We start from the raw sequence: 26,351 nt of genomic DNA on the forward strand, positions 1-26,351 counted from the left end.
CCATTACATTGAATCTACAATGCATCTACAAAGCGAGCTCCAGGAAACGCAGGAGGCATGCAGTGATAGGCCATTGAATGCTTCCCAGCAGCATTTTTTGTTTTTAACATCTTCAATGAAGAGTGATAAACTGCCAGCCACTCAGATCCTGTCATGTTACAGGCTGTGTTTGAAAAATGACAGTTAGGAGCTGATCGGTTGGTAGTTTACCACTGTTCACTTTATCACTTTCCAGAGCTTAAGCCTCATACACACTAGACGATGTGTGTATGCAGCGATATTGTCTGCGGTGGGGTGGGGAAGGGGGGAGCGTGGCATCGCTCATGATATCCACAGATTGGGCTGCATGTACAGCCGACTGGGGATATCGTTAACAACCCGCTGGAGTGCGCATCGTTGGTCGTTTGGACTATACACACTAGACGATATAAATGATATACCGTTGAACGATATGGTTCTCATTCATAACGTACACTTTTATCGTCTGGTGTGTACGCGGAATAAGACCGTAATGTTTACAGGAAAGCATTGTAGCAATAAATGCAGATCTTTTTACCAATGTGGACCCAGTCAGATACATGGCGGCTGCGATGATATGACTTATTCAGAGAATATTTATTTTTCTCCACACCGAATCTTCAAACGTGAGATGAAAAGCACTTGCCCTTTAATATCATCAGAGTGTAGTATTTAGATTGTACGATATTGTAAGGCATTCAGAATCTAAACATGATGCAGGGCAACGCACCACTATTACCATGGCAACCTCCTTACTTTAGAACAGCGGCTGATGTTAAAATTAAATAATCACTGCAATGTGTTCCCAAAACATAAAAGATCAACCTAGAAAATAATGGGGAAGGAGGAGGGGGTATGTCAACAAGTAGTGCTGAACCTTTGTTTTATGGAATAAGTGCTCGCAAAAATGCAAATATATGCGGTCATACATATCTGCAACTTAGGCACCTAACTATGCAACCAGGCGCTGTCCTCCCTCATTGCATTGGCCCCTGTATGCGCGATGCAGTATGTGTGCATATATTCAGTTAGCACTATCACTACCAGTAATAAATGGCTGGTGTGCAGCTAGCCTAGGGGCTGGTCCTGGGGGCCTGGTACAGAGATGGACGCTAATGCCAACGCTGCTGCTTGTTTGTAGTCAACGGCTGTGCAAAAATATGCAAATGTTGCTTTTCTCCCAACTCACAATCAGTCCCCCTAGTGTCACTATCGATAATCACCTCAATATTCAACCAAACATAGGGCACTCACCAGCCTTTACCAGGGATCAGGGGCGTATTTATAATTGGTGCACAGTGAGCGGTGCACACGGGCCCCTGGGTCCGGGGGGGGGGCCCGCACCGCACACCCTGTACCCATATTATACTTACCTCTCCGGAGTCCCACGTCCGTACTGGTGTCAGCGCTATAAAAACGGCTGGAAAATGGACGCTCTGTCTGTTTTCCCGGTGACCTGCTCATGCACTATAGACTCTGGGCACACTCTAGTTCCTAGAGTCTATAAGTGCGGTGCTGGCCTGACTGAGAAGAGGGGGCCCGTGACGGAGACTGCACACGGGCCCCCTCCTCTCTAGAAACGCCCCTGCCAGGGATATAATAAGTTTTAATTACAGTGCTCAGAAAACAGATCACAGCATAGTTGTCCTTTCAGTCATAATCCAGACCAGTGTTACCCAACTCCAGTCCTCAGGGACCCCTAACAGTGCATCTTTTACAGATCTCCTAGTGGCTGCACAGGTGTATCCATTACTGGCTGACACATTTTAAAAGAGCCACAGGTGGAGCTAATTATATTGTGATACAAAACTTGCATTGGTAAGGGTCCCTGAGGATTGGGGACAAACAAACAATAGAGCTCAGAAACTGAGCACGATCCCAATAAATACCTTTATCAATCAGCCTTGGCATATCGGCGTAATCTGTCGCTGGAAGTGAGACACAGTTAGTGGGATATAATTACAACACAGACGGGATAGCAGGCAAATGTTCTGGCACGAGACACTGTTCACCGGCAACAGTGGGAAGAGTGTGGCGGATCAGCCAGGTGTATACCAGGTATTAATTAACAGGTAAGCTCTAACAACGCAACCTACTACGGGCCATGGCCCCCTCACTGGCACTAAATATGAGCTAAACAAGGGGAAAGAGAAGCGGAGAGTGACAGAAAAAAGGTTGGAGTACGAAAAGAGGTGGAGAGACAAAAAAAGAGATAATGGTTGAATGGTCGACACTAAAAAGTTTGAAATTCAGAATGTCAACACATTCTGAATGTCGACAGTAAAAGGGTTGACATAGTCATTAGGTCGACTATCAATCTGTAGACAGACATATATTTAGGTTGACAGGGTGAAAAGGTCAATATTTAACATGTTGATACTAAAGTGTCAACAAAAATGTGTCAGCATGTTAAATTTCGACATTTTCAATGTGTAGACCATTTAACCCTGTCGACCTACTTATATGTACAGTATGCAGAATGATGGTCAACCTAATAACCTTTTTACTGTCATCATTAAGAACCAGTCCACCTTCTGAATGTCGACCTTTATACTGTCGAACTTTTATACCACACCAAAAACAATACGGAGGGAGAGAGAATAAAATAGTTGGGGAGGAGCAAGAGTGAGATGGGGAGAGAGAGGGGAACGCTGGAGGGAAGTGGGGGAGAGATGGAGAAGAGGGATAGAGTGAGTCAGGAGATAATGGGCGAATGAGAGAGATGAGGGAGCTTGTACGGAGAGACATAAACGGGTTAAAAAGGGGAGAGAGACTAGGGAAGAAGGGGGGCAGAGATGTGAGGAGGGGGCAGAGATTGAGGGGGACAACAACGTTGGGCACAACACTAATCACCCGGCAAATGATGGCACTAGTGTGTGTGTGTATTGATTTATACCAGCAAGGGTCAAGCATAGGCAAATTGTAGCTAATCTTGCCAATATTCATAGTCTACCCGCTACTGTTCAAGTGGTATGGCTTTCAAATCTCTAACATAATCACATGGTTAATAAGGTTGTAAATAGTTACGTCAATCAAAGACTTTCACAGATCCCCATTCATGTTGATACAACGGCAGATGAAAGTTGTAATTGTATGATTGCCAGTTCTCCACTTAAACGGTGATTGACATGTGGCAGATGGATTTCATCTTTGCTGTAGCCTTATAGAAATTGCTGGATACTGTAAATGTTCTATCCTGTTAAGCAGCACATACAGTATGTTTTGTGTTATGTATAAGGAAAGCTGTAAAATTTATTTTGAAAAGATTATTGAGGACTGTGCAATGTTCAGCAGAGAGTAATCTAATATCTGTAGGTGTGTAGTGAAAAAAACAACAAATATATAACAGGAATATTACGGCTCTGCAGTTTTTATGTTCACCGATGGACAGTTCATAAGAAAAGCCTGCTGTATCCATAAACATTAAAGCTGGCCATCCACTATACAATTTTCTGTCAGATATCTGTCCAATCTGGCTGGTTGGAATGAAAACCTGGTAATATATGGGAGCCAATGACAGTCGATCATATGGTTTTAAACACTGAAAAAAAGGACAAAAAAATTGTTCAAATTGGTTACATTTGTGTGTTTTAACCAATTTGTCTAAACGACCATTTTTGGCTATTTTCCAGTGTTTGTGAGCAAATTAACGATTGTCATTGGCTCCCATACATTACCAGGTTTTCATTCCAACCAGCCAGATTGGACAGATATCTGACAGATAATTGTATAGTGGATGGCCAGCTTAAGGCTACTACAGTATAATACAGTAAATCATTACTGGGCTTACATTTTTTCAAAGCTGCTAGGAATGAATAAGGACCCACAGCAAACAGGCCAATGCTTGTGCTCCGTAGGGTTGTAGAAAGGGTATCCGCATGCTGATGCACAGATATCGCCATACACGGACAGATTTTTGTGTAAGCTAGTAATCTGGCTGCCGCGGCCATACGTATACACCACAGCGTGCTGTTCCTTTATACCTCTTTTCCACCAAAAACCCAGGTCCGACCTGGGTTTTTGGACATGGTTCCAACCCTGGTCAGACCCATTTACACTGCACCTTTCATCTGGGTTACTCCCAGGTCAGCCCTGTTCACACTGAACTTAGGTCTGCCCTGCTAAACCTGTGAGGTCATAAAAAGTGGGAGGTGAATGCTCGACAACCACCAATCCGCTCATTTTAGGCATGATCCAGGTCAGATAACCTGGGTTGCACCGTTTACACTGCATCATTACCTGGATCCATCCTGGGTCCAACCCTGGTAGCTACCTGGGTTGAATTGCTGGGTCACTTGACCCAGGTTATTTTTCAGGGACCCATTTACACTGAGCTGCGACCTGGGTAGACCCAGCAAAAACCCAGGTTTTTGCTCTGGTGTAAAAGGGGTATTATTCAGGTTAGTATCTCTTTATAGTTTGTCCTGTGTCGCAGAATTATTTTCTAATAAAGAATATATACACCTAGCAGAATGCATGAAGTGTTTATTTCCACACATTGTTATATATAGTGTATGTGTTTCGCAGCAGAGATATATGTTTATGCATTGCAACAATGTAATCGACAAGTATACAGTATGGTTAATACACAAAAATATTGAGATGCCATTGACAGCTTACAAAAGGCATATTTAATGTTTTATTTGTAACTACAGTATGTAAGTTTGATGCTTCATATCTCCAGGTATTGCTCATGCCACATATTGTAACCTATGTAGTGCGCCCAAGACGGCTGCCTAGCCTGGTACTCTCATGAGTGGGGTAGAACAATGTATGGATTCTATGGGGCTTATCCAATTAGCAGCTAATTGCCAGCACTGCCCGATTCAATTAGCCCGATTCAATTAGCCTCAGGAGCTGTAAGGAAAAATCTGTGCTAAAATGCACCCTCTGCATTTAAAACACAGGGAAATACATATATTCCACCATTTTGCGCGGCACCTATGGGCTAGCGCACACTACCCTCAGGTTTACATTAGAATGATTGAATGGCTCCGGGCGTGAAACCCAGAGCTCTTCCTGAGCGGTAAAGCCCGCGCCTAATTTAATATGCCCCATAGATTCCAGCACTTTGCGCGGACTGTACGGGTTAGCGTGCGCTTCCCTCGGGTTCAGAGCGCAGGAAAAATGCTGAATAATTGAATAGCTCTGTGCGTGAAACCCGGAGTTTTTCTCTGCACGGTAAACCCTACGCCTGATTTAATATACCCCTATGATTCTCTGTGTATCTTGTAGTTTGTATATTGTGTATTCTCTGTGTTGAATCATATTAGAAGCTGTACCCATGTATTGTATGAGGACAGGAGTCGGAGAAGGAGGGACGTGGAGTCATATTAGAAGGTGTACTCATGTATTGTATAAGGACTATACAGGAGACAGGGAAGGAGGGACGTGGAATCATATTAGAAGGTGTACTCATGTATTGTATGAGGACTGTACAGGAGACAGGGTAGGAGGGTTGTGGAGTCATATTAGAAGGTGTACTCATGTATTGTATGAGGACTATACAGGAGACAGGGAAGGAGGGGTGTGGAATCATATTAGAAGGTGTGCTTATGTATTATATGAGGACTATACAGGACACAGGGAAGGAGGGGTGTGGAATCATATTAGAAAGTGTACTCATGTATTGTATGAGGACTGTACAGGAGACAGGATAGGAGGGACGTGGAATCATATTAGAAGGTGTACTCATGTATTGTATGAGGACTGTACAGGAGACAGGGAAGGAGGGACGTGGAATCATATTAGAAGGTGTACTCATGTATTGTATGAGGACTGTACAGGAGACAGGGTAGGAGGGACGTGGAGTCATATTAGAAGGTGTACTCATGTATTGTATGAGGACTATACAGGACACAGGGAAGGAGGGGTGTGGAATCATATTAGAAGGTGTACTCATGTATTGTATGAGGACTATACAGGAGTCGGAGAAGGAGGAGTGTGGAGTCATATTAGAAGGTGTACTCATGTATTGTATGAGGACTATACAGGAGACAGGGAAGGAGGGACGTGGAATCATATTAGAAGGTGTACTCATGTATTGTATGAGGACTGTACAGGAGACAGGGTAGGAGGGGTGTGGAGTCATATTAGAAGGTGTACTCATGTATTGTATGAGGACTATACAGGACACAGGGAAGGAGGGGTGTGGAATTATATTAGAAGGTGTACTCATGTACGACGGTTGTTCAAAAACTAATGCCTAAATGCTCACAACTCAAATTTTATTATAGATACAGATTTCAAAATTTGCAGTAAATACTTTGAAGTCTTAGTAACAGAATGACTCTACTCAAAAAATTCACCATCTGCCCTCAAACATTTTCTCCACCTCTCAACCCAATCTGTGAATCCACTTTGGAAAAATTCCAGTGGTTGGTGTTTGACCCAGGAACGTATGGCATTTTTAACAACCTCTATGTCTTCAAAATGATGACCCCGGAGACAGTATTTGAGAGGGCCAAACAGATGAAAGTCAGAAGGGGCCAAATCAGGACTGTATGGTGGATGTGAAATTATTGCCCACCCCATTTTGGCAATGGCCGCAGATATTGCCATCAAAGTGTGATGTCTTGCATTGTCGAGGTGTAAAATGATATTTGACAGTGGAATTGTTGACCTTTTTTTGCAGATGGCTTCTGAAGTGTAATAATGTATCGATCACTCTTGATTGATTGGTTTGGTTCCAAGTAATCAATGAGAATAACACCTCAGCAATCCCAGAAGAATGTGGCCATGACTTTGTTTACGGCTCGTTGTGGATCGCTGTGATTTAAACTTTCTTGGCCTAGGTGAACTTGGGTGTTTCCATTGCTTGGATTGGGTCTTTGTTTCTGGGTCATAAACGAATACCCAGGTCTCATCTCCTGTAATGACATTTTCCAAAAACGTCTCAGGGTTGGCTTCAAAGTTGGTCAAAAGGTCATTGCACACTTCCACCCTCTGGGCCTTATGATCCCTGGTTAATTGCTTTGGAACCGATTTAGCACACACTGCAGTTGATGGTCTGCCACCACGAGGTTTGTTGCACACGGACGATTCTCCCGATTGAAAATGCTTCATCCACCTTCTGACATTGCTATAGTCAAATGTATGCTCACCATACACTTTTTTTCAGTCTTCTGTGGATTTCTGTAGCACTGCAGCCTTCTTTTTCCAGAAATTCAATGACGGCTGTTTATTTCATCTTGGATTCCATGGTATTTCTTGGACTACCTAAACAAAAATACATATATAACTAGCAGACATATTAAACTACAAACTGACAAAGTTTCAAATAAATATTGCATACTGGCCCTGATTCAGAGCCGGACGCTCTGACAGAGCGCTTGCTCTGAATCAGGGCCGTCCTTCTTGTTTTTCAGAGCGGCCTCCTGGCCGTTCGCATAGCTGTGGGTGACCACCCACAGCTATAGCGAGCAGCCAGGAAGATGGTCGTGATGGTCAAGACCATCGGGCTTGTGACGAGACCCTTGTGGTAGGATCTCGTTGCTACAAGCCCTAGAGTACTTTCGGCTCTACCAGAATCAGGCCCATTATTTCAGAGTTATGAGCATTTAGGCATTACTTTTTGGACAACCCTCGTATTATATGAGGACTATACAGGAGCCAGGGTAGGAGGGGTGTGGAATCATATAAGAAGGTGTACTCATGTGTTGTATGAGGACTGTACAGGAGACAGGGAAGGAGCGGTGTGGAGTCATATTAGGTGTACCTATGTATTGTATGATGACTGTACAGGAGACAGGGAAGGAGGGGTGTGGAGTCATATTAGGTGTACCTATGTATTGCATGAGGACTGTACAGGAGACAGGGAAGGAGGGGTGTGGAATCATATTAGAAGGTGTACTCATGTATTGTATGAGGACTGTACAGGAGACAGGGAAGGAGGGGTGTGGAATCATATTAGAAGGTGTACTCATGTATTGTGTGAGGACTGTACAGGAGACAGGGTAGGAGGGGTGTGGAGTCATATTAGAAGGAGTACTCATGTATTGTATGAGGACTGTACAGAAGACAGAGTAGGAGGGGTGTGGAGTCATATTAGGTGTACCTATGTATTATTTGCTGAAAATGTTTCTTTTTTCACCTCCAGAAAAAGTGGTGCTAAAGCCAAATGATATCTCTGTGTTTACAACGCTTAGTGTGAACGGACGCCTGTTTGCTTGTCCTCGAGACCAGTTTGATTCCCTGGTAGGTACTGTTGTGAGGACATTGACACTTCCCCCTTATATGATTATGTGTAATATTGTATACTTTTTAGGTGTGTTACAATTTGTTGTATTTTCATTTGTACAGTTATGTTTATATTCTTCACTCGTCATGGTCAGGTATATACATCTGATACTGGAAGGGAAGAACGACTTTTAACCTTGCAAAGAAATAGCTAAATATTTGTTATTACAAAAAGCTGAATTTAACAACCATGTTGATTTGTGAGACTGGGTCCCTGTTATTCTAATTTCCATATCTAAGACTATTACAAACCCATTACAGAAAATTTTTAATTATAATGACCACACGAGAAGTTCCCTAAATCATTTACATCAACCACCATTATATTGAATATATCTAGAATGTGGGAGATGTTTAGTGAATTGGCCCCTGCAAGTGGAACTGCAAGATCTGCTTGTTACCTATGATGTTCCCATTCTACAGTATATTTACTTTTTTTTCTTCTCTTTTATAATCTTAATCGTAAGATTTCTTTTTGGTTAGTTACTAGGAAGCTTTATCTCTTCTATAGTTCTATAGACAAGCTGGTAATCTAGAAATAACTCTATGGTGGTTGGGCTTGGATTTACAATAAGGGCGATATACAGTAATGCCAATGGTCACGTAATTGACCCATTTTTATTGCAACTACACATGCTTAAAAAATGTCAGAATCCCCCTACGGCACATTTGTTACACACAGTGTACGTATACAGGTTCTGTCGCATTCAGGTCAGAAGGTATCAGACATGTTGGCCGTTCCTGTGCAGTGACTGGGTGGTGGGTAGTAATGCCGTGGGCATGTTATGGGAGTGTTCCACGGGCATGTCAGTGCAAGCGGATGCATTCCCGGATGCACAGTGGCAGCCAGAGGGACAAACTGCACCTGCCATAGAGTGGTGATCATTTGGGTGGTGCTACCGATGGTGGTGGATGAGGACATACTAATCAGTATTACAGCATACACGGACACTAAAAGTGGGCATCTCAGTCACTGCAGATTCAACAGAACAGATGTACACAAGGGAATGAGTTTGTAGCGTCATTTGCACAAAGTCTCAGACTGGCGACCGCTGATATACGCTGCTGCGTACGCTTTTGCGTGCCACTCAGTGTCAGGCACCCTAGTTTCACAAAAATGTCCATTGATATAAAGTAATAAAGGGGATATCTCAATTCATGTGTTAAAATGAGAGAAATCAGTATTACAAATAAAATGTATGTAAAAGATTCTTATTGTTATTTTCTAGTCATAATAACTCCATAAACTGTTAAGTGGCAGTTTTGGACTTTCTTTACAGAGCCTCCACTTAAAGCCTTATACTGATTATTATTGTAACACATGATCTGACAGGTCAGTTATTTGTAAGTCGCAGTTTAGTACACACTTTGTTGAACACACGAAAATAATAATGAAGGCGGCCAGTGGTGAATGGGAATGTGTGGAATAGTATATTGTGTTCAGCTCAAGCAAAAGTAATACAACATTTAATTCTCATACACGTTATGCTTTAAACACAGTTATTCTTTTTACTCGCACACAGTAGAAGCTGAAATATTTCATTATTCAAGGAACACTGTACCCCAGGAAATTTTAACAAATATCTCTGGTCCTTCTGGAATGGATGAATATGAAGTATTTGTGCTCTAAGAAGTCTCAATGTCTTGTAACTTAGGCAGCCATTCCAGAGCAGGAGGGCCCATCTGCCGGGACCATGTCAACATTTGAACTTATGAGCTCCAAAGACTTGGCCTACCAGATGACAATTCATGATTGGGACCTCTTCAATTGTGTCCATGAGGTATTCTGTATTCGCTGCCATTTCTTTTTTCATACGTCATACATTTTTAAAGATGGGTCTTCTAAATGTAATAATATCAGCACTTTGATAAAGCTGCAGGTTATGTCAGCAAAACATGTTAGGTGGGCCTATTCGACCCCAATATTCTCACCCCAGACGACTGTGGACATGTTGTGGATTTTTTGTGGCCTTGTCTTCTATTTGGAATAACCATCTACAACTACTTTTGGGAGCAGCTGCCGTTTACATTAAGATATATCCAGAAATTAACTTTGATAGTTAATATCCACACAACCATTGGGGTTGGGTACGGGATGCTGGCATTTGGGATCCCGGGGGATTAGAATCTCAATGGCGGCATCCCGACAGGGATAAGATACCGATACCAGTCGGTAAGTATCCTAACCCTAAAACTAACCCTCCTTCCCCACAGCCTAACCCTCCCCCCCTATTGCCTAACCCGAACTTCCCCCTAGTGTCTAACCCTCCCCCTAACCCCACTTACCATCGGGATGATGGGGGTCGGGATGCTGGCGGATATCTGACTGGTATTGGGATTCCGGCGCCGGTATTCTGAGCGCTGGCATCTCGACAGCCAAGGTTTAAACTACATCCCAACCACAGAAATTGGTCCAATTACAGCACATACTTGGGGGTAAATGGGGTCTGTTATGTGATCAGTGATCCTTTATATATGAATGTATGCCTCTTTTATGCAATAAGGTTTAATGGTGCATACACACGGTCAGATTTTGTGTCAGATCTGAACGATAACGATATAAAAAATCGTCCAATCATTCATACTGAAAGAAGATAACGATATCTGACATCTGATGTGTTTGCAGTCAGATTTGGACGATCTCATTCATGTTAATACTGTCTGAAATCATTCAATCGTTCTAATCGTTTGTAAAATCTTTCAGATCGTTTGTAAAATCATTCAATGCACCATTAGATATACCTTTTTACATTTTGCATGAAGTATTATCTTTGATTTGTCCTTATAGCGCTGTTATTATTTATACTTTGTTATTGTTTATTGGAGAAAGACTGTGGACCTCATTCAGAGTCTGTCGCAAGCGCCGATGCGCTCGTAACTGACTCGATGGTTAGTCCTGCGCACACGCAGCGGCCGCACTGCACGTGCGCAAGCCCCGGAGCGACAGAGAAACTCTGTCGCTCCGGAGCTCGCTACCAAAGGGGCGGCTGTCGATGTTGATTGACAGCTGCCCCCGTTTGGTAGGCAGGCCGGGGTCGTGGTTACCAAAATGGAGGCATTCCTTTACGAACACCTACCGTTTTGTGGGCGGCCGCACTGACATCATCAGTGATGTCAGTGGGGAGCTTCCTGCTCCATCAGAGCAGAAAGCTCCCTGGGGCTTGCGAGTGCCCAGACCCAACCTTAAAGTCTGGTGGTAAGCCCCGATGGTCGCGATGGTGATCACCATCGCGACCATCAACCTGGTCGGTCGTTAAGCTGTGGGTGGTAACCCACAGCTTAACGATCGACAAGGAGGTGGTCGTTCAGGATGCAAGCGGCCGCCCTGATTCAGACCGACCGCTTGCAACTAACGAATGAGGTCCTGTGTCCTACCTCTAGCAGCTGCTATTTGGAAAGCACAACCCTTTGTAGCGCCCGGTTAGTTAAAATATTTAAACTTCTTCCATCAAAATTAAATACCTGATTTGTCAATTACATTCCTCTACATATCAACATTTCTCTTATTATTCCCTTCTTCCAGCTGGAGCTGATCTATCACACCTTCGGAAGGCACAATTTTAAAAAGACAACGGCCAATTTGGACCTCTTTCTGAGGCGTTTCAACGAGATACAGTTTTGGGTTGTGACCGAGATCTGTCTGTGCCCTCAACTCAGCAAACGCGTTCAACTCTTGAAGAAATTTATTAAAATTGCAGCCCAGTAAGTATTTTTGTAGCAATCCCCGAAACGGTCTGAAAAAAATCTAAAGGGATAATTTTTACGTTCTAAGAGGATTTTTACCATTTTGTGCATTAGAGCCTTTTGTGACATATTATTTTTTCTCCGCGCTATGAAGATAGTTTTGAATAAAGATATAATGTGCAGTGAAACATTTTTGTTTTCACCGTCCACTAGAAAATGTCTCCTACTTAGCCTGAGGATTGACTGCATATCCACAGTAGGCCGCCAGCGTGACCTCTGACAGTCTGGGACTGCTCTCCTATGGCTTGTCTATTTAAGCCCGCTGGTTAGAGGGCTGTTTTATTTCTCTCAAAATCCTTTTCACTTTCAGCAATTGCATTAAAAAATGCTAAAGGTGTTTCTCTGCGAGCATTTATAGCTTCAAAAAGCAGCAGGGTATTGAAAAAAAAAGAAAAAAAAAATCCTTTAAAGACATAAATTTCAAAATGTGTTCACGTTCAGCAGCGGGATCCAGGAAAATACTTAATTACGACCAATTAAAAAATATAACAATCGCTAAAGACTATGGAATTTAGAAGCACATTAAAAAAAAAGCCTTAAACAGAAATTCAAAAGTGCATTGCCAACAAAAAGATAGAGGGCTAAGTGCAGCGGCTCAGTAAGTCTGGCTAACGTCATGTTTTTATCCTTCTAATGTGTTAATTTCATCTTAGAAAGGAGGAAACTGTTGACTTTCATTTTATTAGACCTTGCACAGGGCTACAAATAAAAAAGGTTAAATGTACCTTTTATTGCAAATTTAAGAAGACAAAAGGAGAGTTGGCAGAAATCAGCTTCCGCTTCTAGGGCGATTCTCTGAAAAAGATCTCAGCTGGGATTTCCATTGCAGGGACAGTTATGTACCAAAGGCAGTACTCAGCAATAATTTAATACAATGAATATACATTGGTTGGTTAACGGTCCACCCTAGTTGATTTCTTATTTTGCTATCATAAACAAAATACACTCAGAAGGTCAGTTTTGTAAATATGTTCTGTTCTATTATTATTATTTTTTTTTTTGTTATTTAAAAAAATATATTAATTTTTAAAGTAATTTAAACTTTATATCTGTGTATATAATGCTACCTGTATCTGGTAACTGCATTCTTCACCACTCAAAACCAACAATGATGGGCAGCTTTGCCAAACCGTGTTTTAGAAAATCTACCCCCTGGTTATTTTTTATTTCCATTAACAATTTTTCTGTATTTTACATACTGGTACCCAGCTATCCAGGAGCAACTGGAATTAACAACCAATGATTATATAAAGACAGCACTGAAAGGCACAGAAAGGGAGGACTAGGGAAGGAATAAAACAATGCAAAGAGTAAAATGTACAGGAGAACAAGCAAATGAATGAAAATAGACTAATGATGCAATACCTTCTCAATCACATTCAGATACCACCAGCCTTATGTGGGTGTTATTACAAATTAAATATAATTAAAAAAAATGTAACCATCCGCGAGTGCTTTATATTTCTTCCAGAAAGTAAAACACCTCAGTATGACCAGTATTGCCTGAGTTTCTTGATTTTCAAAAATATATATATTTTTTATTTTTTGCAGTTGCAAAGAGTACAAAAATTTAAACTCATTCTTCGCGATTGTCATGGGATTGAGCAATGTGGCAGTGAGCCGGCTTTCGTTAACCTGGGAGGTAAGTACATTACAGAATTCAACTCCTACCATCAGTGTCTCTCGCAATTAGCAATTTGTTTAAGCTTAAGGGGATATTGGCGGACAAGGCAGTATGTAGTAATACACATATTAAAGTAGCCTAGAGCTGGTGATTTTGGAAGCTGTCACATCTTCTTTTGGCAGTTTTGCCTTCATCCATTTATTTACACAAGTTTAAAGGAAATACTCGTCCAATATAAACCTTTTCTTAAGACAAAGAAAAAAAAATCTAAGTACTAGTCATTAGTAAACTAATAATAACCCTTCGGAAGATCCATCTACTTTCATCTTCTCCTGCCTCAGCCACATTGTCGGCTGCCCCTGACAACCAGCGGAATGGAGACAGTCTTGCTGATTCAGAGTTGCATGCTCTGTGCAGAAGCGTGTGCAACTATTGGTGAATATGAGCACAACGGGGAGGGACGCGCCGCCGAAAAAAGGGGTGTGGTCACGCGAGAAAGGGACGTGGTCACGCGGCCCCAACCCCCATGCCTATTACTTGGGAAGGAAGGGGGGTTGCAGGAGGTACCTGTGTGGATGGAGTACCAGCCAGCTCCCTCAGTGACAGGAGCCGAGTGCTGCACTTAATGCTACAGTGCAGCACCCGGCTCCTGTCAGTGAGAGGGAGTCTGCACCTTGGTGACACCCCTCGACGGGTGACACCCGGGTGCAGGCCGCAACCCCCCTTGTGATGCAACTGGTTTTGAGTCATGCGCAACTCATGCGCATCTTTCCTGGAAGCTGAATGTTTGCACCTGGGCGGCAATGGGGCATTTGCACTTAGGCCAAGTCTTCTCAGGGTGTGTATCTGTAATTGCAGCTATGCAGAGTTGGGCGTACGCACAGATACATCTGATTTTGGACGTATATCTTGCACTAAGGGGTAAATTTACTAAGAATCGTGTTTGATGTCTATTTGAAATCGCTGGACATCGCCGGAACGAGTTCAGATCTCAAATTTACTAAGAAGCATGTTTGACTGTCTGTTTATTGATCCTCAGTGATTTGTGGCGTGTGTGTGATTTGTGGCGTGTGTGTGATTTGTAGTGTGTGTGTGATTTGTGGTGTGTGTGTGAGTGATTTGTGGTGTATGTGTGATTTGTGGTGTGTGTGATTTGTGGTGTGAGTGATTTATGGTGTATGTGTGATTTGTGGTGTATGTGTGAGTTGTGGTGTGTGTGTGTGTGAGATTTGTGGTGTGTGTGATTTGTGGTGTGTGTGCGATTTGTGGTGTGTGCGATTTTAATCAGATTGATTTTTTTTCACTTGAACTCACAAATACAACAAAGATACTGGTTGTATGGGGATGTAGAAATTATTGTATTCATCAAACCCCGAAAATCTTCACTTTTCGTTATTTGATGTTGTAAATGAACGCCATCCGTAGACGGCGTTCACTCTCCGAAAGAGCTCACAAGCTGCCAGTGACTGCACGGCAGCTTGTGTAGCAGTGCGCTCCTCCTCCCGCCCTCGTGTCAGCTGCCGCCCTCTCCTCCGTTGCTGCAGCTGGACAAATCTTACCCCCGCCACTGCTGCCTCGGGATCTCCGAGTCCTGATGTCTCCCCTCTGCCTTGAGCTGCGGGGCCCGGCCACTTCATATTGATGCCGCTGCTTGGACGCTACTGTCCAACGGGGCAATAGTAAGTGTACTGTAGGCAAATGTTTAATAAACTTGTTAAGAGGACAGGCTGCGCATGCGCACTGCAGTACTATGCCAGCGTTAGGCAAAAGATTGGGTAGGAAAGTATCGCTATCCGAAAAAATGTTAACACAGCAATGGCATTTTTTCGGATGTGATTCTAATGTAGATTAAACTTGATGAATACCACCGAAAATTTTGTAAAAAACCAATGAGAATTCTTAACTAATTTAACACTTAACAATTTTAAGTGTTGATAAATAGGCCCCTACATGTTAATGATCTGCAAATGAAAGATTATTATTACCAGTTATTTATATAGCGCACACATATTCCGCAGCGCTTTACAGAGAATATTTGTGCATTCACATCAGTCCCTGCCCCAGTGGAGCTTACAATCTATATACCCTATCACAAGCGCACACACATACACACTAGGGCTAATTTTGTGTTCGGAGCCAATTAACCTACCAGTATATTTTTGGAGTGTGGGAGGAAACCGGAGTACCCGGAGGAAACCCACGCAAGCAAAGGGAGAATATGCAAACTCCGCACAGGTAGGGCCATGGTGGGAATTGAACCCATGACCTCAGTGCTGTGAGGCAGTAACGCTAACCATTACACCGTCTGTGCTGCCAGAAGATATAAAATTATTTCAATATAATCATACACAATATTTTACCCATAGGTCCAAATATACAGTCAGGTGCATAAATATTGGGACATTGACAGAATTTTCATATTTTGGCCTCTATTCACCACCACAATGGCTTTGAAATTACACAAACAAGATGTGCTTTAACTGCAGACTTTCAGATTTAATTTGAGGGTAATTACATCCAAATCAGGTGAACGGTGTAGGAATTACAACAGTTTCTATATGTGCCTCACACTTTTTAAGGGGTCAAAAGTAATGGGACTATCAACTCAAAAGCTATTTCATGGACTGGTGTGGGTTATATCCTCGTTATTTCATTAACAATTAAGCAGGTAAAGGGTCTGGAGTTGATTCTAGGTGTGACATTTGCATTTGGAATCAGTTGCTGTCGACTCTCAATATGAGATCCAAAGAGCTGTCACTATCAGTGAAGCAAGCCCACATTAGGCTGAAAAATCAAAACAAACCCATCAGAGAGATAGCAAAAACATTAGGTGTGGCCAAATCAACTGTTTGGAACATTCTTAAAAAGAAAGAACGCACCGGAGAGCTCAGCAACACCAAAAGACCCGGAAGACCACGGAAAACAACTGTTGTGGATGACAGAAGAATTATTTCCCTGGTGAAGAAAAACCGCTTCACAACAGTTGGCCAAATCAAGAACACTCTCCAGGAGGTAGGTGTACATGTATCAAAGTCAACAATCAAGAGAAGACTTCACAAGAGTGAATATAGAGGGTTCACCACAAGATGTAAACCATTGGTGAGCTTCAAAAACAGGAACACCAGATTAGAGTTTGCCAAACAACATCTAAAAAAGCAATTACAGTTCTGGAACAACATCCTATGGACAGATGAGACAAAGATCAACTTGTACCAGAGTGATGGGAAGAGAAGAGTATGGAGAAGGAAAGGAACTGCTCATGATCCAAAACATACCACCTCATCAGTGAAGCATGGTGGTGGTAGTGTCATGGCGTGGGCATGTATGGCTGCCAATGGAACTGGTTCCCTTGTATTTATTGATGATGTGACTGCTGACAAAAGCAGCAGAATGAATTCTGAAGTGTTTCGGGCAATATTATATGCTCATATTCAGTCAAATGCTTCAGAACTCATTGGACGGCGCATCACAGTGCAGATGGACAATGACCCGAAGCATACTGCAAAAGCAACCAAAGAGTTTTTTAAGGCTAAAAAACTCTATGCAATGGAATGTTATGCAATGGCCAAGTCAATCCCCTGACCTGAATCCGATTGTGCATGCATTTCACTTTATGAAGACAAAACTGAAGGGAAAATGCCCCAAGTACAAGCAGGAACTGAAGACATTTACAGTAGAGGCCTGGCAGAGCATCACCAGGGATGAAACCCAGCATCTGGTGATGTTTATGCGTTCCAGACTTCAGGCTGTAATTGCCTGCAAAGGATTTGCAACAAAGTATTAAAAAGTGAAAGTTAGATTTAGGATTGTTTAGTTTGTCCCATTACTTTTGGCCCCTTAAAAAGTGGGAGGCACATATAGAAACCGTTGTAATTCCTACACCGTTCACCTGATTTGGATGTAATTATCCTCAAATTAAATTTGAAAGTCTGCAGTTAAAGCACATCTTGTTTGTTACATTTCAAAGCCATTGTGGTGGTGAATAGAGGCCAAAATATGAAATTCTGTCAATGTCCCAATATTTATGCACCTGACTGTATATATATATACACACATACATTACACACACATTTATCTTGCAGCAGCTGCACATTGGGGATGGGGACAGGACCAGACACCATGTCGATAAGCCCCGCCCCTCACATCACATTGGCTCCGCCTCCTCCCCATTGACCCACAAATGACGGCATTTTGCCCCAAGGGGGCGGGGCTTAATAACATGGTGCTTGCTCTCCCTTATGTCAGGGAGGTTCTAGGTACTAAGGACCTCATTCAGACCCCTCGCTAGTGCTGTGCGCTCGCAAGCGGCCCAATGGTTTGTGAATGCGCATGCGCACACTTCATTCTGTGCGTGCGCGAACTATTCTTTGTGATCACAGCCCGCTCGCTCGCCCAGCAAAGACAGCCTAGTGAAATGAGTGACAGGAGAGGCCGTTTGTCGGTGGTAACAGGGGCAGGACACTAAGAACGGGGGAGTGGAGGTGCGAACGCAGGCGTGCATCGGTGTTTCAACGCCGTTTGTAAGGTGTGCATAATTAACAGGCAGCGTCATAGTACAGGTCACATGCCTGTTTTTTACACTGAAGTCCTCGCAGTGCTTGCGGCAGGGTAAGGCAACCACAAGCGCTGCGGTGGCTACCGATGGTCCTCGATGTACCAATGTTTTAATACACTTCCTGGAGATGACGTGCGCTAGTGGGCGTCTCAACATATGCTAATGGGTGTCTGCATACACAGAGCGATCGCTCGCACAGCTAAAGTGGGTGTGCTTGTGCCTTGGCGAGCAATCGTTTCCCATGTCGTCACTTTGACAAATTTGCATACGCTGGATGAGAGCGATTGCATCTAGCGAGCGGGTCTGAATGAGGTCCTAAGAAACCCTCCCTGCGTGCGCTACTGTAGGTATTTGGAGGCCCTATAGCAATAGTTTGCAAGGGCCCCTGTGTACCACCCAATGGTGATAAATGTATATAACACATGTAACTTTGACAAAAGAAGATGGGCCCCTCTCAGCTCTGGGCCTCATAGCAGCTGCACCTCTTGCACCTATAGTAGTTCAACATCTATGTTTCCCAACTGGAAGGAATTTTAGACTTATTTAATAGGGAAGAATACATTTATTGTGTATCGTATTAAGAGTAAAATATTATGTACATTGAAATTATATTATATCTTTCATTAAAATAGCTGTAATATACTGTATACTCACTTACTTTACTATTTCTGTGTGTTTATTACAAGTTTTTGCTGTTTCACTTGTTTTAGTGAGACTATAAGCGGCATATGTTCTGTTTACTCTGCAATTCCAATGTAACTTCTAATTTGTATATTATGTATAAATCACAGACAGTGACGCAGCTGCGTTTATCTCCTTTATAAGCATCATGATTAAGGATAGACGAATAGAAAAGCTTTCCACATACAAACACGCTACTGATTTAGTCGTCTGTTGATTTTGCGATTTGAGATGCGATTTAGGAGCAATTTGGCACACAAGATTCTTAGTAAATCCATGATTTGCAAGTGTGTCAATGGTAAGGGTTCAAGGTTTGGTCCGATGTGCATTGTATTAATTCGGTGTGTTTGTTTGAGGTGCGATTTTGGTTTTAGTAAATCCCCAATTTGCAAAATCGCACCATAATCTCCAAAAAAAAATCGACCAAACACGATTCTTAGTAAATTTATCCCTAGGTATAGGGCAGGTGCAAATGTGCGCAGATAATGATAGAGGACACTTCAGCAAGAGGATGGATGTAGGAGGTGTGACTGTACCGGTGCGTGCTATTCCGAACCAGCTCCCTTATTACATAATACTGTCTGTGGGCCTGATTCACTACCGATCGCAACTGCGATTACGCACAAAATCGGCTGATGGTTGCGTTCCGATTGTTCCGGTTCGGCCACTGCGATCGGGACTGAGATCACAGTTACTACGCAGACCCATTGCAGAGTGATTGACAATAAGCACTGTTTGGGGTGGTGATGGGGGAGTTGTCGGGGAAACGTAGGCGTGCCAATGCGTTTGAACGCTATTGCCTGGGTGTGCATAAACTATCCACTGTGATGCCATATGCAGTCTGAGGCCTCATAGCGTGTGATGAGGTTAGCAATACCTGAATAAAGTCAGAGCTTGTGCAAGTGCGTGAGCCTGCGATGCTACTCAGTGTTACCGATGGTTTTGCAGTCTTGCTAAACATTACGGATGTGTGTAAGGTAAAGTGGGCGTCCTTATGTTGTGCTTCGGCGGCATAGCGATCTCAATGGATTAGCATACTATCGCAGCGAAACTGCGTGCGTAGTCGCTATTGCATTCGCAGTTGCGATCGGTAGTGAATCAGGCCCTGTGACGTGACTCTGTTGCTGGGACAGCAAATCCCATTGTAGTGAGGAAAATATATTCCATTGTGTGTTTCCCCAGTGATATTTGCTAATTACCTCTAATACTGCTTTTATACCTAAATTCCGGGTCTGACCCGGAGATTGGAACAGTGGGCCTGATTCAGAGCCGGACGCTATTTGTGCTCGCTCGTTCAGAAAAAGGGGACGGCTATTTAAATTGGGCGCTCGCTCTTTGCGGTCTGTTGACGCCTCTATGTCTGAGCGAGCGAACGAAACATGCGCTTGCTATTTTGTAAAGACGCCCCCTGGCCGCTCGCATCCTACGTCATCTCCGCTATTTATTTGATTAATCGAGTACATCGAAAGGCGTCTGAACTGCTCGCAGTGCTTGTGGTAGGATTTTCCTACCGCAATCATGCGAACAGTTCAGGCTAAGAAACAACCAAGTGACGTGGTCGATGACGCTGCTTTGTTAATTATGCACACCCTTAAAACGCCCGTTTTGACCGTTTGGCACGCCTGCGTTCGGATCTCCACTCCCCGTTTTCAAGCACCTTCCCCTGTTACCACCCACAAACGCCTCATCCTGTCACTCAAATTAGCAGGCACTCGCTATTTTGCGAGCGCTCGATTTCCGACCGTAACGACTGGTTGGCGCATGCGCATTACGACCCATACGCATGCGCAGTTGTGCAAACATCGCTCGGAGCGAACGAGCGGCCGCTTACGAGCGGCTCTGAATCAGGCCCAGTGTTCCAAACCGGATCAGACCTGGAATTTAGCCAGCGCCGACCCATGAAGTTCCCGAGACAGCGCTGTTCACACCGTAGCCGGGTCTGCAGTGACCCGTCTCTTCCGGCGTGGAAGTGGATGCTTAGAGATGATGTCATCTCCAAGCGCCACTGAAGCCGGCATGCGGCGCGCTCCAGGTCATCGTGACCCGGATCGCGCCGTTTACACTGCAGGGTTTCAGGGGTCATTCCCGTGTTAAACCCTGCTAGTTATCTGGGTTGGATTGCCGGGTCACTCGACCCGGAAATCCAACCCTGTCCCCTTTTACACCAAGGAGCTACCCGGGTTAACACTGCAATAACCCGGGTTTTAGCTCTGGTGTAAAAAAATGTATGATTCAAAATGTTGTCAAATTGAAAAAAAAAAAAAAATATATATATATATATATATATATATATATATATATATATATATATATATTGTGGGGCTGTCCCTCAAAATGAACATATGTATGTACGTGCAGTTATCTAACTATATCTGGGGATTTAAATGAATATCTACACTGTTCTGCGTTGAGGATTGTGCTTTTTGCCTGCAAGAACATCCAATAGGCTGATCCTGGGGGCCCCAGCTCGTGATATTCCTCTAATTGTAAAACCAGCTTTTACAATTGATTCCTTGCAGAATAATATGAGCAGGATGTGATTTGCTTGCTGTTTTTATCTTCCCCTTAGTTCTGAGATGCCATATTTCTTCTGGATCTGCTCTCTAATCATTTGCACTAGTTTTCATTCCCCAATTATTGCTCAGGCAATTTAGATGGGAAAATGTTTACTGATCGCACTGATTGTTGCTCATAAGTCATAATGCCAATGTGATTAGTATTTCAATGTTTTCACAGTTGGCTTGTGCATATTACAATGCAATTATCACTCACAGATGCATACCCATAAAGAATGCTCGTTGTTGTTGGGGGTTTTTTTCTGTGTTTGGCAAATCAGAATATAATAATTGTGTTTTGTTTATGTTACAAGTTAGTTACAGCAACAAGGTTACAAATATCAATATAATCTGCTCACTAAACACTCCTATGAATCTGTGCTGGGAGGATGAACATTTACACCAGTCACCAGATTTTATTATCATTATCAACACATTATTCAGGGAAACTGTGGGGTTAATTTACTAAGCTGCGCTTTTCAACGCTCCACGTCTTTGGTGGTTTCGGCAGCTGCATTTACAGAGTCAATGTTAAGATAAAACTGAACATGTTTTATGCTTAATATTATTGACCTTTTAAATCCAACATACAAAGACGCTTCAGCTTTGAAAAGCTCCTTTTAGTAAATTTACCCCTGTGAGTCCGTCACAAATATCCATAATGAAATGTGGAGGTCACTTTTATAATGGACATGCATTGCATGGCACCTGCAGATGACAAGGTGACATTGTAATACAGCCAGTGCACCGCCATTTATGTGACGTCCCTTTGCACAAAATGACTGCTGTTTTGGAAAGTTCAAATATTGTACGTGTTGATGGAGAAGGGCGGTGGATAGGAAAGCCTTACAGAATACTTCTTACAATCACGGTATGCAAAAACAAGATTTAGTTTTGTGGGACATAAATTGTTAATTAGCAGATAAAGTTTTATATATTTGACAGGAACCTGCAGGGTTTTAGAAACCCACAAATTGGCCTGAAAAATATGTCACCAAAAATGTTGCGTCTTCAGCCAGATTTACAGTTGGAAGTACATCAGACCTCAGTTGTTCCTGATAGAGAGGAGAGGACCTGTGTGCAGACGTGTTGCGGGGACCCCTCCTCTCTGGCAGCGTTGTAGATTCTGGCTTGGTGCCAGAATCTACTGCACATGCTCGGGTCTCCAAGAAAATGGTGGCCATGCCTTATGCCTAGGGACATTTCTACTGCATATGCGCAAGTCCCTGGGAAAATGGTCACTACCATTTTCCCTGTGATTTTTGCAGCGCCAGCGCTACACTGCAAGGCAGTGTTTAGAGATTGCATAGAGGTAAGTATAACTATATATAGGTGCAGGGTGTGAGGTGCTGGCCCTCTGGACCCAGGGGCCCGTAAGCACTGCAATTCTGCACCCATAATGGACACGCCATTGGTTCCTGACCTACGATCATAGGGCCTGATTCAGAGGGGAACCATAAAGGCACCGCCACTGTGTCTTTGTACGCAGTGACTATGTTAAAATATGCAGAAGCTGCAGGAGGCGTCTTGTGGTAAGTCGCCCACTGCGGCTTCTGTGATTGGCTGGCTGCTGCAGCTTACAGGGCACTGCAACTGACGTCGCAGGACCAGTTCTGCACATGCTCAGTGCGGCTTCTGCGCCATGCACAGGTAAAAGACAGATCGGAGATTTGTGAGAATAATGACATTCCAGAAATCTCTGAAAAGGGCCCATAGAGCATATATTCGCTGCTATGCAGAGTATAGCTGGCCACACATCTAAAGATTATCTGTCCAACCAGCCAACTAGTTGATTGGTTGGAATGAAAATCTGGTAACGTATGGGAGTAAATGATGATCAGCAATTTGCTCCTAAATGCCAGAAAACAGATGAAAATGGTCGTCAGACAAGTTTGTGAAATGTTTGATCTAAACAATTTGTTCAAACAACAGTTTTTGTCCCATTTTCTGGCGTTTGGGAGCAAATTGCTGATTGTCATTTGCTTTTCATACCTTACCAGATTTTAATTCCAACCAATCGGCTAGTTGGCTGTTTGGACAGATAATCTTTAGATGTGCGGCCAGCTTAAGTCTACGTCTAGTTTGCTACTTGTCATCTCCATCATTACACGCTTGCCCTAAAGTCCTGACTTCTTTCTCCCAGCAAAGCACAGTCCTTAAAGACTACAAGGAAGGCACGTACAACTTCACAGACGGTATAATGGTTAGCATTACTGCCTCACAGCACTGAGGTCATGGGTTTGATTCCCGCTAAGACCCTAACTGTGTGGAGTTTGTATATTCTCCCTGTGCTTGCGTGGGTTTTCCCCGGTTTCCCCCCACGCTCCAAAAATATACTGGTAGTTAATTGTCTCCCAACAAAAATTAACCCTAGTGTGTATGTGTGTGAGCATGTGATAGGGAATATAGATTGTAAGCTCCACTGGGGCAGAGACTGGCCAAATATTCTCTGTAAAGCGCTGTGGAATATGTGTGCGCTATATAAATAACTGGTAATAAATAAAATAAATAAACTTCAGGACCAAGTGCAGGCCTTTCATACTGCAGCACCACAGCCTGCTGTATCAGGCCCTGCTGTACCTAGAGCTTCTGCAGACACTTCAGCTGCACCTGTTCCCACTGCTGCCTCCTGTCTTACCGCTCTTCAGCCTAATTGTCCCTGCCTGAGAAGTTTTCTGGGAGCCTCATGCTGGGATGCACCACAGATGCAACACGCTGGGCGAGATTTTAACAAATACATTTGTACATTTTTATCATAGAGTTCTTAGCCCTGTTAGACTATATAAAATCAGAACAAGAAACAACTTGGGCTGTCCAAACTGTGAATGATCCCATCTTATGCCCCGGGGTTTATAGATCATGATTATCTGCAGGAGAGTGTATACATAAAGCTGGGGTAGACATCACAAACAAGTCACATACACTAGTAGAAGTTCTATTAACAAATACAATAAATTATGTTTGATCCAGATAAACTTATGTACAACTATCTCAGGAGTGTGAGCCTAACTGAGCAACTTTCTGACTGTACAGCCCTTAACATATTTTCTACTTCAGGGTCCATAGGGTATCCACAGGATACCTTGGGGTATAGGTGTGACGTCAGTCGCAGGGCACCAAAGAGTTAAGCTTTCAGCCTCCCAGGATGCACTAGGTCCCCCTCCTATACCCCGCCCCCGGGCCAAGGCACCTCAGTTTAGTTTGGTGCCCGGCCGGAGTCGGGTGCACCTGTTGGAGTGGGGGCTAGAAGAGCCCCTGAAGCTTATTCTTCATGCAGCTGTGGCTGCACATCTGGATGAACAGCATGGACAGTCAGTCCTGACGTCCATGCTGTCTTCCCTACACCCCGCCGGTACCAGAACGCCGGTACTGATCCGGGGATGCTGGTGGGCGTCTGGGGTCACAGCTAGCGGTGACCCCAGATGCTCCGGACCATGGCCGGATTCAAGGGGGACAGAGGTAAGCAGCGGGGTCCCGCGGTGGGTCCCCGCTGATCACATGGTCCTAAGTCCCCAGGCAGGGGGCTCCCTGGGGACTGGCTGCAGCGTGGAGCCAGGCGACCAACCTGCGCTTCCACTACCCCCTGGGACAGCGGACCGCAGCAGAGCGGTAGCGCTGCGGCGTCCCAGGGGTTAAATGCATGCCAGGGGAGCGCGCCTTCCCTGTCTCACAGCCGGCGCCTCCCCCGCTGCACACAGCCCTCTCTGCATGCTGCCGACTGGTCCTGTGGCAGCGCTCCTCCCCCAGGCCAGCCTCCTCTCTGCTCCTCGGCGGCCATCTTCTCCAGAACGCATGGTGAACGCTGCTGGAAGCGCTGGACGGAAGCATCGTGGTCTGGGTCCCCCCGCATACCTCTCCTCCGCTGTGGTCAGGTCTGTGTATGCAGCGCTGTGTCCTACCAGGCCCTGTGTCTGTGTAGTTGAGTGATCAGCGCTGTTAGTGCAGGAATTGTTATTTTTCTGCATTGTATGTGACTGTGCTAGCGCTGCTGCCTGTAATCTTTTCTTCTCTAAACTGTCAGCTTTATTACTGTCCCTGTTCTTTCTGCTAAAGCCCTTGCGGTGCGGTGCTGCAGGGTGGTCTCTCGCCTATTTAATACTTAATTGGTGAGAGAGGTCACATACGTGGTGCCATCATGTCTGAAAGTGATTTTCCCCTCCGGCTACAGTGTACCACGTGCAAGTACCGTTAGCGGAGGGGGAGGGTAGCGCGGAGGGCCTTTGCCGGCAGTGTTTGTCCATGGCGCGGCCTATTACGGTTACAGCACCGGTACAGGAGCCGCCCTGGGCTTGTTTCGCTCAGGCGTTAACAGCTTTAGTGGGCCAGTTAGCTCCGCAGCCCGCGTTTACTCCGATGGGTTTGTCCCAGCAGTCTGTGGTGTCGTCACCCATGCAGGGGTTCCCACGACAATTGGTGGTACCCCACAGTCTCCCTATTTCCCCGCTCCCGGGTTCTCAGGAGCCAGCGTGGGTTAACTCCCTGACAAGTTCTGTACAGCACTTGTCGGATGTGTTGCAAGGGGAGTCTGTGATGCGGTCTCATAAAAGGCCGGTGGCGTCTCTGTCCGCTCCTTATGAGGATGACGAAGGGACGTCTGATGATGGGGAGATTCTAGATCCTTACGATCAGGAACCTCTCCATACTAAGGACGCTGATGCTAAGTCCAAAGTATATATTCCTGGACTTATTCGGGCGGTCCGCACAGCCTTGGTGATTGAGGACGAAGTTCCCCCAGCGGCTAAATCTAAGTATGCCTTTTTCAAAGATGTGAAGGGCGATGCCACAGTCTTTCCTCTTTCGGGTCAGTTGGTGGACCATTTAGAGGAGGCGTGGAAACAACCTGGCAAAAGATACCAGCCGCAGAGACGCCTGGCGGTGGCTTATCCGTTCGCGGATAATTATTTTGCTAAGTGGGAATCCCCTCCACAGGTGGATT

The 26,351-nt window shown here is 44.2% G+C and overlaps 1 protein-coding gene across 1 annotated transcript in view; it reads left to right on the forward strand.

The window, feature by feature from the left end:
• Nucleotides 1-26,351, forward strand: part of RAPGEF4 (Rap guanine nucleotide exchange factor 4) — a 168,657-nt gene that overhangs the window by 114,163 nt on the left and 28,143 nt on the right. The window contains exons 19-22 of the mRNA XM_088468239.1: nt 8,117-8,214; nt 9,912-10,037; nt 11,780-11,958; nt 13,552-13,642. Coding sequence (XP_088324365.1) covers nt 8,117-8,214; nt 9,912-10,037; nt 11,780-11,958; nt 13,552-13,642 — 494 coding nt within the window. The remainder of the gene's footprint in view (nt 1-8,116; nt 8,215-9,911; nt 10,038-11,779; nt 11,959-13,551; nt 13,643-26,351) is intronic.

The sequence above is a fragment of the Taudactylus pleione genome, unplaced genomic scaffold (assembly GCF_031769625.1).
Source record: "Taudactylus pleione unplaced genomic scaffold, aTauple2 ptg000004l, whole genome shotgun sequence".
In the NCBI taxonomy this organism is placed as follows: Eukaryota; Metazoa; Chordata; class Amphibia; order Anura; family Myobatrachidae; genus Taudactylus; species Taudactylus pleione.